Source organism: Anoplophora glabripennis, unplaced genomic scaffold (assembly GCF_000390285.2).
Source record: "Anoplophora glabripennis isolate ALB-LARVAE unplaced genomic scaffold, Agla_2.0 scaffold1769, whole genome shotgun sequence".
NCBI lineage: Eukaryota > Metazoa > Arthropoda > Insecta > Coleoptera > Cerambycidae > Anoplophora > Anoplophora glabripennis.
Genome location: NW_019417880.1, coordinates 10,735 through 22,281, shown reverse-complemented (window position 1 = coordinate 22,281; position 11,547 = coordinate 10,735). Strand labels below are relative to the sequence as shown.

Genomic DNA, 11,547 nt, shown 5'->3' with positions numbered 1-11,547 from the left:
ACAAACTTCAACTATCAAAACTGTAATTTTTCCAGCGCTTCCTTGATAAATGATTAGTATTTTGTCATCGCTTGTATAATGCATTCTTGAAACTTTGGAACCGAATATCTCGAAAACTTCCATCTTGAAGGTCATGCGTTTTTGACATATTCGTACTCAGAAAAATGTGCTCTATCGAAATCCGTGGAAAAAAATATGGGCTGCCATTTAAAAAAATTGCCGATGACGTCATACATCAAAAACAAACGAAACAAAATAAAAGTCGATGGCTGAAAAAAGTGACATTTTATAAACTAAAGTTGACGTGTCCGAGGATTTCCTGTCAAAACCCTTCAATAACGATTTTTCGAATTTATTCCAAACTTTACGAGCTCTGTGTATAATACAAAACCTTCATTGAGTAACTATATTTATCGGACCAACGTAAAGAAACCTGCCCTATTGTTAAGTCACTCGTCCTCCAGATTCTATTCTTGATCTTACGCAACTGGCAGACAAGATGAGTTTGGTCAATTTATATCTGTTTAAACTTTTTCGAACTTCAACCAAATACCACCAATCGTCGAGGTAACCTTTTCATGCGGATTCATTTTTAAAGGCAGTTTGGTTTTCTCGCTTAGGGTAACTTTAAAGTCCTTCAAAGTGGATGTCAGTCCGACTTTTGTTTGTAGAATTCCAAATCTTTCACCTACAAATCAATGACCAATTAAGTACCATGTACAAATAGAGAGTACAGGAAAATATTGACTTAGAATTCAAGGAAAACAAAATTCTTCTGCCGACTTTGATGTCCTGTGGTTTAACTAAATCAGTTATTTTGACAGGAATCTGGCAGTTTGTATACCCAATGCAGTCCCTCATAGTCATAGCACTTACCAATACATACTCTGGGACCTTCCCCAAACGGCAGATGGGCGTAGGGATGCCTGGCCTTCTTGTTCTCCGCACTGAACCTGTCGGGGTCAAAAACTTTGGGATTCTCGTAGTGGTCTTCGTCGTAGTGTATACCTGTTGCAGGTATGAAGACGATGGTGCCTTTTTCTAAGATAAAATCTTGACCAGGTATTTTGTAGTCTTCGGCACTTTCTCTTGTCAAAAGTGGGATGGGAGCGTACATCCTGAGGGTCTCTGGAAAAGGCAAGGTCACGTTTACTGATTTTCTTAAAATTTTGGATAACTAGGAGATACTGCTATTTTGACATGCAGCTGTTGCTGTCTAATCTCTCACGTACACTCCAAGTAAGTTTACGTCTGAGACAGCAGCGGCCCCTTTTGGATGATTCGCCTTTTACTTACCGTCGATGACTTGTCTCATGTAAACTAACTCATTGATCGAATCGTAAGTGATTTTGTTGTCGTGTTTCGCGAGGACTGTGCGGATTTCTTCCCTTACTTTGTCCTGGATGTCGGGGTTCCTCGCCAATTCAAACAGGGCGAAGGTCATGGTGGTGGAGCTGGTCTCGAATCCAGCTACGAAAAAGACGAAGCTTTGCGCTATTATCTCTGGCATGGTCAGGGTGTTACTGTCTTCTGCAAGTTCAAACACGTGATTATTATTGTTTCAATTACGTACCTATACATTTTTACATTTATTGCCACATTAGTTTAAGTCATGGCAAGGAAGCTGGTTCGAAGGGTCTCTACTGGAGGTCTAAAGTCACAAATTGTGCGGAGAAAAATTAGAATATGGAAAATTAGGAAGAATTGAACTTTCCTTGCAGTCCAGGATACAAAGATAGGCCAGGAAAAAGAGCTGAGAAATGTCCATTTCGCGCCTATAGATACTAAATATTATGTACAATAATAAATTAGTTTGCACAGTCATAAAAATGGGGGGAAGATTGTTTACAGGGTGATTAATTGTATAATTTTTACGTAAATTCACGTTTTTCTAATATTAATTAGATCAAATTTCGGAATTAAGTGGATTGGAAATAATGGGCTTCAGAGTCTCCAGACTTAACGCCCCTAGACTATTTTTTATGGGGAACGTTAAAAAATCAATTATATAAGACACCCACAAGAAGTTTGGAGTATTTAAAGCAAAAGATTCGACTTGTTTGTGAGATTCTTTTAAGAGAAACGTTATTTAAAGCTACAAAGGAAGTTGGCAAAAGATTGGATAAATGCTTAGAAGTAGGAGGCATGCATATCGGACATTTTTAAAAGTGATAATCATAATTTCATATTTTGTTTTGTGTTTTGTTATTAGTTATTATTATATTTATTAGTTACAATTGTTTAATATTTTCTATATTTGGTTATTTTATTTAACCGTCATTATGTGTATTGTTCTATTTTTCTTCGTGGAGTGACCTTTTTTAAGAAGAACATAGAAATTATATGTAAACAAATTTGTGACAGGAGTTACAGCGATTGTTTTTCACAGTAATGTTGATGAAGTCATGACTAGTTCCAATACAATAGAATTCATATTTGTGTAATGTTTGTTATTTTAACTTTTTAAGTAGAAGAGATAGGGAAAAAATTTCTGCATAAAAAATGTTGATAAAAAAATAGATAATTTTAGTTATCATAGAAAATGGGTATGTTGATGTATAACGTCATCATAACATATTATAAAACAAAGTCCTCCGCTGCGTCTGTCTGTCTGTTCGCGATAAACTCAAAAACTACTGCACCGATTTTCATGCTGTTTTTACAAATGGATAGAGTGGATTCCGAGGAAGGTTTTAGTGTATCATTTGTTAAGTTTTTGTATACATTAACGATGTTTGTTGGAGGTGTCGGAAAAAAAATAAGCCGTCTGGGAGCTTTCAAGAAAACGCTGCCTAAACCCTTTGAGATATAACAAAATAATGTATGGTGGAATTGTGTATCTTATATATGCCTACAGAAAAGTCTGCAATGGCATATGTCTATATGTTAAAGAGTAATATGTTAATACTACCTATATTCAATTTAATACTTTAAGAAATTGGCAATTATAAAGCGGTAATGTAAAAGCTATTTACACAAATACGGTATTAATCCTTATCATTTCAAATAAGTTAGAGGCTTGAAGCATTTCATGCACATTATTTTACTCTTTTACACCATATAATTTAAATGAATATCTTAGGAGTAATCGCAAAAAAATTACGGACGCGAGAATAAAATTCAAGCGCCTCGCTTCGCTTGATGCGATTGCCGACCCTCCCCCCGCACCGTCTTGCCTGCTGTTTAGCTAATAAGCCGAACGATAACGCGCGCGTAATCCTTTAATAAACTGACTTGGAGCGAATGGAGGTGATGACTGACGACTGTGTTTTCTTTCTGGGTGTTGTTGGAAAGTTATAATTGCATTCGATATTTTAAGGTCACATTTTTGTTTTGTATTTGTTGTCGTTAGGTAGTCGGAACATACATAGATACTTGCAAACATACTTTTATTTCATTGAGTTTTAATAATTTGTTTGTTTTTTTCTTATTGTGAATCATTTAAAACTTCATAGTAGCATTTTTGTTTCGTGTTTATTTTCTTTAGGTAACCTAACCTAACTACTTACTTATTAATTAAAATTGATAGGTACTTTAATTTAATTCGTTTTGTTTTCACATTGTTGGTAGTTACCTATATTGTTTTAAATTTAAAGGTTTTGCATTTTTAGTTGTGAGTTCGTTTGTTATCTTTAGGTATATAGATATATCGCGAATTATTTTAAAATTAATATTAGGGTCGCATTAGATGAAAGATGATTGATTTTTTGTTTGTTACGATTTAACTCAAAAACTACTCAACCAATTTTAGCGGAAGCTACATCTCCTCGGAGTAACATAGGCTATTTTATATTTGCCTGTGCGAAGCCGGGGCGGGTTGCTAGTTTTTTTATTTTCCGAATTTTGAAATAATGTTTTTTAAGTGCAAAACGGACCTTAGCGAGTCCCTTTTCACGCCATCTAATCAGATTTTTACTGTAGTTTTTCGTTTGTCTGTTATGGGAACGAGACGCGAACTTTGGGACACCCTATACATAAAAGATTTGCTACCATCCTATCACACCTTTGGCCCTCATACCTGTAGTATTGTCATCTTTGTTCCTCATCTCCATGAGCAGCTGCATAAAGTCGTTGCGCCTGAGGTTGTTCTTCTCCCTGTACGAGATGGTGTCGTGCACGACCGATGTGTAGAATTCGCAGGCTTCTTTCTTGAACACGCGGAGAGAAAGGGCCCTAGCGGCTTTGGGGAAGCTGATGCAGAAGGCCTCTTTCATCAACTCCAATGTGGAGCTCTCCAAGATCTTCTTCCCATAGACCCTGAAAGGAGAATTGGGTTGTTCGAAGCTGTTGCATTCCAGACCAAACGCGCACGAGCCGATGATGTCCGTAGAAAAACGACCTAGAAGGAAATATCTTTACTAAAAGATAAGGTGCTAAGTTATTTACTTCAGAGCGACAACTATGGGCAGAAGAGTTATAAATAAATCAAACCGCAATTTTTACTAATATGCAATATGCATAAATAAATGCCAAACGTTGCAACGGAAACTTGGCAACAGCGCACAATTATGCTGAGTTTATTATATGTAAGTTGGCAGTCCTTGAGTGTTTAATTGTTGAATTTTGAAATAAAAAACCAAAGTATGAAAAAATAAGGTTACAAAGTCTCCACCTTAGAGCATATACTATATGGAGGAAGCACGCTTACAGTAACATTGCAGATGAGTGACAGAGAGAGAAAAAGATAGTTGCAGCACTATATTTCTCTCTCGCGCAGGCACGTGATTGGATAACGCAACTCTCGCTCTCTCCACTCGGGCGAAGGGGGGATCTCCCAACTCTTCATCAACGATTAGAGAGAGAAAGAGAGAGAGAGAGAGTACGCAAACTATGTTACTAATACACATTTACTTTCATTAACGTTTCATTTTCCTCACCTAAAACATCCTTAATATCCACGACTTGCTTGCCTGCAACTTCATCCTTGATATACTTTTCTAGGATCACACCAGAGTCCGCCATTGTCTGGAACATCATCTTCATCTTCCCGGATGTGAATGTCGGCGTCAGTTTGGCCCTCAAGTTCTTCCATTTCATTCCGGTTATGGCAAATAGATGCGCACCTAAAAATTTTAACTAGTGCAGTTATTCTTCTGAAGGAGTATTAGTTACTGATTATTTTTCTGGAAAACGGTCAAGTTGGATAAGTCATGCAAAGAACCGATTTTTAATTTACTAACGTTATTTCTTTTAACTAATTAACACCTTGTATGTTTTCGATGCTTACTTATTGGATCGGCCTTTTCGTTAAAATAGACCCCTCTGTCCATAAAATTGTTGAAATCTTTTGTCATTATACGTTTCACCAAATCCAAGTCAAGCACCATGTACACTGGAACCGCCATTGTATAGAGTCCACAGGCCTTCCAACCTAAAAAAAAACAATTCTGCTAATGTACAGACCCTTGTAATAACTTCAAAAGGTTATTCGTGTGGTTATTTTGGACAAAAAAAAAGCATTTTGATCTAAAATGACCTAAGGAGAAACTTCATAAATTTAAGTTATGATAAACTTAGAAAATGGATAGCATGTAAATTGCACGGAGATCAAAAAGAGTGAAAGCCCCAAATGGGATCTCTGAGGGACTCCACTAGTTTCAATGAAAATGTCTGACCAAAAGCTATTGTAAGAGAGACATGTTGCTTGTGACTTATTAAATATTATACTAGCGGTGATATAGTTATTTACATTATAAAGGAGGTAAGTATTATTTACTAGTCGACGACGATTTTGCGCCCGAGCGGAGCGAGGGCAGGCAATAGAGTCCGAGACTGGTAAATTATACTTAACTGCTGCGTGGTGTATAACATTTTATCTGCTCCCATAAGATTCATGAAATAAACATTAGGTTTTATTTTTTGACATTTCTTAATTAATTCATTTCGACATTACTCAAAATCTTGTAAAGTCGCCTTGGTTGTTTGGATTTTGGTGTTTCTAAGGTTTTTATAAACAAAGCTACATAAAATTTGCAATTTTGCTGGTTCTGAATTATTATTTCTAAATCAGTGGTTTTCATATAGAAAGAAGTATTTTCATAGAGGAGAACGTGGATATATCAAAATACCCCAAACTGAGAGCATTTTTGAAACGTAAGAATGACGGCTATACACCTAAAAAGTCAAACGTTTTTATGAGAGAACAAGTCAACGATTTTTTCATTCAGGAACCCGATAACACATATTTGCTAATGAAGGTAGTGACGGTTTTGGGCATTGCAGGAGCATACCGTTCTCATAAGTTATGCAAACTTACTTTGGACAACGTCAATTTCAAAAATTTCGATGACATTATTGTAATTACAATTCTAGATTTTAAGAATGGTATGTCACGTACGTTTACAATTACTTCTCGTCTGGATTATGTTTCTCATCTAGAAATTCTCAAGAAATATAGCAAGATTAGATTGGAAATTAAAACTGAAATTTCACCCTTTTTTATGCATAATTTATACATTCTATGATTCCTAATAAGATTGAACAGTTTTTGTAACTAGAACATCCTGAAACATATACAGGCCATTCATTCCGAAGAACATCGGCAACGTTACTGGTTAATACAGACTAATCAAGAGATATGGTGGGTGGAAATCAACCACAATTGCAGAAAGTTATGTTGCTCACAGTTTAAGTAACAAAAATGAAATAGCCAACAGGATTTTTTACAATGGCACTTCAATTCTAGGTTCTAGTAGTACGTCGCATCATGCTCTTTTAATGGATCATTAATCAAATCATTTTGAGAATAATTATCCAGATTTTATAAATGTTACTAAATGTAATAACTGTACAATTACTATAAATATTCATTCATAATAATTAATAAAATGTAATGTTCATCAAATATTTCTATTTATTTGTTCATAAAATATGCATTTATAAGTCGAAATCGCTTTTTTTCCCTAGGGAGGTATGTTACTTCACTTATCCCACTTGTCCATAGCAACTTCCACTTCTATGGTAAAATCCACTTACCTTCTTAAATACAATGTATTAAATAGTCTATTTCCTGTAGTGGTAGCAGATAAAAGTTTATTATCAAAGCTTGGACATGAAAGTTTTTTGAGTAGTCAAAAAAATTAAAACAGTGTTCATTAATTCTGCATTGCTATGCACATGGGTCATTTTGAATACTTGTAAAATTAATGTAAACAATCACGGTAATAATAGTACCATGAAAACCAAAATAACAAATCTTGAATAGACTTTTAAAATATGAATTGATTGAATGGAATTTGATTTGTTTTTTATTATTATTGACACTAGTTTATATACTAACCTCTTGCTTTTGCTTCTCTGTACAACAGAGCAATGTTCTCTCCTATGCTCAGTTTGCTTGTCAGCGGATTGGGAAAGTTTCCGAACGGTATCTTGGGCTCGAAATGTGGAATATTCTTCCTCTTCCAATACTGGTAACTCCATTTGAAGTAGGCGTAGACGATAACTGTGAGTGTCACGAAGAACGCCAGCAAATCGTAGGCGATGGAGTTTGTGATGAGAACCATTGCCCTTCTGAAAAATAAGAAAAATCGTTGTATGAACAATTTATGTAATTCAAATAGAAAAATAGTAAGAACCTACAAAATTTTAAAGATCAGAGTTCTCTATCAGGGATATTTTATATATTTTTTTAATGATAACATATACCTATTAAAGTTGATAAGAGTCAGACTAAAAATTTAATTTTCTCTTTTTTTTCAAAATTACAGGAACTACAGCCGTGGAATATTGGTACAACGCGACACCTAGGGGAGCTGGTGTAAACCTATAACTGAATTGAATCAATACATTTCTTCATTACTAGATAGCATTCTATAAAATTTAAAGGCAGTTTCCATAGCTTCTCGTATTTTCCCGATGTTTGATACTAGATGGCGCTATACAAATATTCCAGATTATTCCTGTAACATTTTCTTGTTAATTTTTTCCATATATAAGGACCAATTTCGCGTGGTTTTCCGTTGGTTCTCGTTTACTGTTTCAGGTAAATTGCTTTGTGATTTCTGGACCAGTTTTCTGAAATCTCAGGAGTTGATCCTTGATACTTTTATATCAGAAAATAATTTGGGTTAGAATAATAAGTGCATTGGTGGCTGCACTAGTTCCATGTCTGGCGCATATTGAGGATTGCAGGCACTTATTCGAAGCAAAGCACATGTGTGCACTGTGGATCCATTATATTATTCACAAAGAAGGGTTTGCGTCAAAGGAAATGAGCCTTAGAATAAGAAGTGAATTATTTAATGCAGTTTCGAATTTATTTACGGTGCTTTGTCTGCTGGACTGGAGCACGAAGACGCCGTGGTACTCTGCAGCTTTAGTGGTACCTATATATTGACCAAGATATGGGAATCGGCAGCAGAAACCTTTCTATATGTCGATTGAGACAAAACTAGGAAAAGGCTTTTTTTATTACTCACCTTCAATGAAAAGCCAAAAAAGTTACCGGATATTTTTCCTCGCATCCTAACAATCATTTCATGCCTTATAGTTATAAAGTTTTTCTTTACTAAAACCCGTGAACGATGTACGTCGAGAGCGATGTACGCGCGCTCGTTCGAAAACTCAGAGTGCAAGAGCGCCACCTGCCACGTGTTATAAACTTTTATTATTAAGAAGTCACAAAGACTAAATAATAAAAAAGCATTAACAATTGATTTAATTACTGATATTTATAAGATTTACATAAATAATACAACAATTGTTTAAAGATTTTTATTAATTTATTTCTTTTTTAATAATGGGCTCATTATAAATGAATTTTGAATGGCGATAAGACCATACTCGTAGGTCATCAAACTTCTTACAGGTTGTGTCTTTCTTCTGCCATTTTAATATTTGTTTCGATAGTGGTTTCTGAATAATCTATAATATGAAACATCACATTTTTAAATATTTAAACTACCGGTTATATGATTAATTTTATTAATGCCTTGACAATGAAATTTACAATGAACTACGTTTTACCTTTTCCAAACTTGATCAAATAGTTTGTAGGATCCCCTTGCAAAACCGAATGGTGTTTGTAATTATTGTTTAATAAATAGATTAATATCAAAAACATATAAGTATATATAGGGCACTTGCACTCTGAGCTTTCGATCGAGCGCGCGTACATCGCTCTCGACTTACGCGCGTACTCTACGGATTTTGATAAAGAAAAACTAATAACTATAAAGCATGAAATGATTGTTAGGATGTGAGGAACAATATCCGGTAACTTTTTTGGCTTTTCATCGAAGTTGAATAATAAAAAATAATAAAAAAAGACTTAAACCAATACAACAAGCATTTTAGTTGAAATTTCACAACTTTCTAAACTGCTATCAATTGTTAAATAAATAAATGAATAAATGGAACTTACCTATCTTGTAAAATAAAGTTCAAGCTTTAAAATGAGATGTCGTGCGTCTCAATCCGTCCACTAAAACCAGAGATATGGTAAAATTGGTGCGCGCGGAGTCGGAAAATGTAAGATATTTGCACTAAATTTGCAATAACTTTGGCTAAAGTTAATATTTTTTTAATTTTCAAAAAAGTATATGTTTGTTATGAGAAAACGTAAGTATTAACGTATAAANGTGAGGGAGCCGCAAACCACATTCTTTCTCTTAGCGCATAGTATAATAATAATATCTACCCATACATTCAAAGAAAACTGATGTTGCAACCGATATTTCATTATAGACCGGGAGATATTAGACTGAAGTTCGACGACATCTTTCTCGTGTATGCCTCTGAGAGTACTGAAAGGTAACCGAGAGACAAGTACAATAAACTATATTTAAAAGATGGGCTGCGGGACACCTTTGTGAAAATTCAATTTTCCTTTTCAAAAAAATAATGTGTACAGCGACATATTTTTCACTTATGCCATGTTCATAAGTTGAAGAGAAGTATCGAGTATATTTTTTTGGCATAAGTGTCGCAAGGGACCTAAAAAAGGAAAACTTTGTAAGAAAATGTGAAAAACATCTTTATTTGTCTACCAATTTCTCATTAATGCCAATTAGACTAAAGAAAATAGGGCTTTGGAAAAGCTGCGGAAAATTTTTCGTTTTGGTTAACGTTTTTCTCGTGAATAAATTAAAGCTTATTACAAAGAAAAAAGTAAAAGTATTCATTTTTTTAAAGGGCATAAGTCCCTGGTGAGGACTATATGCTAAAAATTTTTTGAAGGGTTGTAAGAAAATTTACGAAAATTGACTCTATTTTCTATAACCCCCTATACCAAATTTGCTGCGATTCTATTATTTGAAACTTTGGTCGGCCATTTTGGATCCGCCATCTTGAATTTTACAAAATTGAGCTCGGATCCGTGATCAGCGACTCCGAAAACCCCCCTATACCAAATTTGGCGTGAATTTGTTATTTTTTGAAAATTCGTGATATCTGACCTTAATTGACCCGTTTTTTTTTGAGGTTAGAAAAAGAACCATTAATTCTGACCGCTCATTCACATTCGATGAGGTCTTAACTATATAAATGAATATTTTTTTTTTTCATACATACTGTCATATTAAATATGCACACCGAATTTGGTTGAATTATCTCAAGCGCTTAGAATTTAAAAAGTGATGTTTTTTTTAAATTTTTGATACGCTGTAGCTGAATAATGGCTGTCCCAAGACCCTACATTTATGTAACAAAAAACCCAAAATTTTGGCCACAGAATACGCCCCTGGCTTTTTGACCTCTACTTAAGGAACACCATGTATAGCGAAAATCTTTTTTCGCACTTTCCGATTAGGGTACTTCTAAATCTTTAACATTAAAAATGTAGTCTAGTTTTATACGACATTGGAATCCTTTGTAAAGTTGTGTTAAGAGAAAATATCTAATAAAAGCAATGTGGTACACTTTATGATATTAATTGTTAACACTTTATGGTATTAATTCTTAAGAAATAAATTTTCTTAAAGTTAATCAGTCTATTAAAGTTATCTCAAGATTTAATCACGTTGGTGCCACTTGAACTTTGTTTAAATATCTCAAAATTCATCTGTGTGCAATGATAAATCTGCTAGATGCATTGTTTATATATATATACAGGGTAGCCCATCGAAAACGTACCGCAAGGCATTACAGGGTAGTAAAGATCTTTTCGGCAAAATCCAAAAACAGGTCAAATTTGTTTCTGAGGGGGACAACTTTTGGCTCAAAAAGCATACCAAAATCTTCAACCCCCTAAGTGGGGGTGCTATCCCCTAAATTTTTTCAAATAGGAATGGGGGTCAAGTGGGGGGTCATTAGAAAGGGCTTTTAATTCTCTATACATCGATTCTTACTTTTTGAAAATCGATTCATTATTTTAGAAAATATGCAGCTTTGAAAATACGAACAATATTTTTGACGAGAAATGCGAAAATCGATTTAATTTTACTTCAAAACTTACGGTATTAGTCAAGTAAATGCTGAAAATGTTGTCCGCCAACTTGCATACAATGATACAGGTTGTCTTCAAACCGTTGTCGAACATTCTGGAGCACTTGCGGTGTTACTTCGCGACATACATTAATGATTCGTCCTCGCAGATCTTCCAAGGTA

General features: G+C 34.6%; 1 protein-coding gene across 2 annotated transcripts in view; it reads right to left on the bottom strand.

The window, feature by feature from the left end:
• LOC108915538 (probable cytochrome P450 6a13) overlaps nucleotides 1–11,547 on the bottom strand; it is a 20,244-nt gene that overhangs the window by 3,608 nt on the left and 5,089 nt on the right. The window contains exons 2-8 of one of the 2 annotated variants that reach the window (XR_002763259.1): nucleotides 7,280–7,512; nucleotides 5,228–5,371; nucleotides 4,878–5,063; nucleotides 4,019–4,339; nucleotides 1,297–1,530; nucleotides 877–1,128; nucleotides 392–688 (exon numbers count right to left, since the gene is read on the bottom strand). Coding sequence is in view for 1 of the 2 variants with exons in the window: in XM_023456562.1 (XP_023312330.1) it covers nucleotides 525–688; nucleotides 877–1,128; nucleotides 1,297–1,530; nucleotides 4,019–4,339; nucleotides 4,878–5,063; nucleotides 5,228–5,371; nucleotides 7,280–7,505 (1,527 nt within the window). In the remaining variant the exon portion in view is untranslated. Of the gene's footprint in view, nucleotides 1–343; nucleotides 689–876; nucleotides 1,129–1,296; nucleotides 1,531–4,018; nucleotides 4,340–4,877; nucleotides 5,064–5,227; nucleotides 5,372–7,279; nucleotides 7,513–11,547 lie in introns of those variants that run through there. The other variant, XM_023456562.1, reaches the window with a different exon arrangement.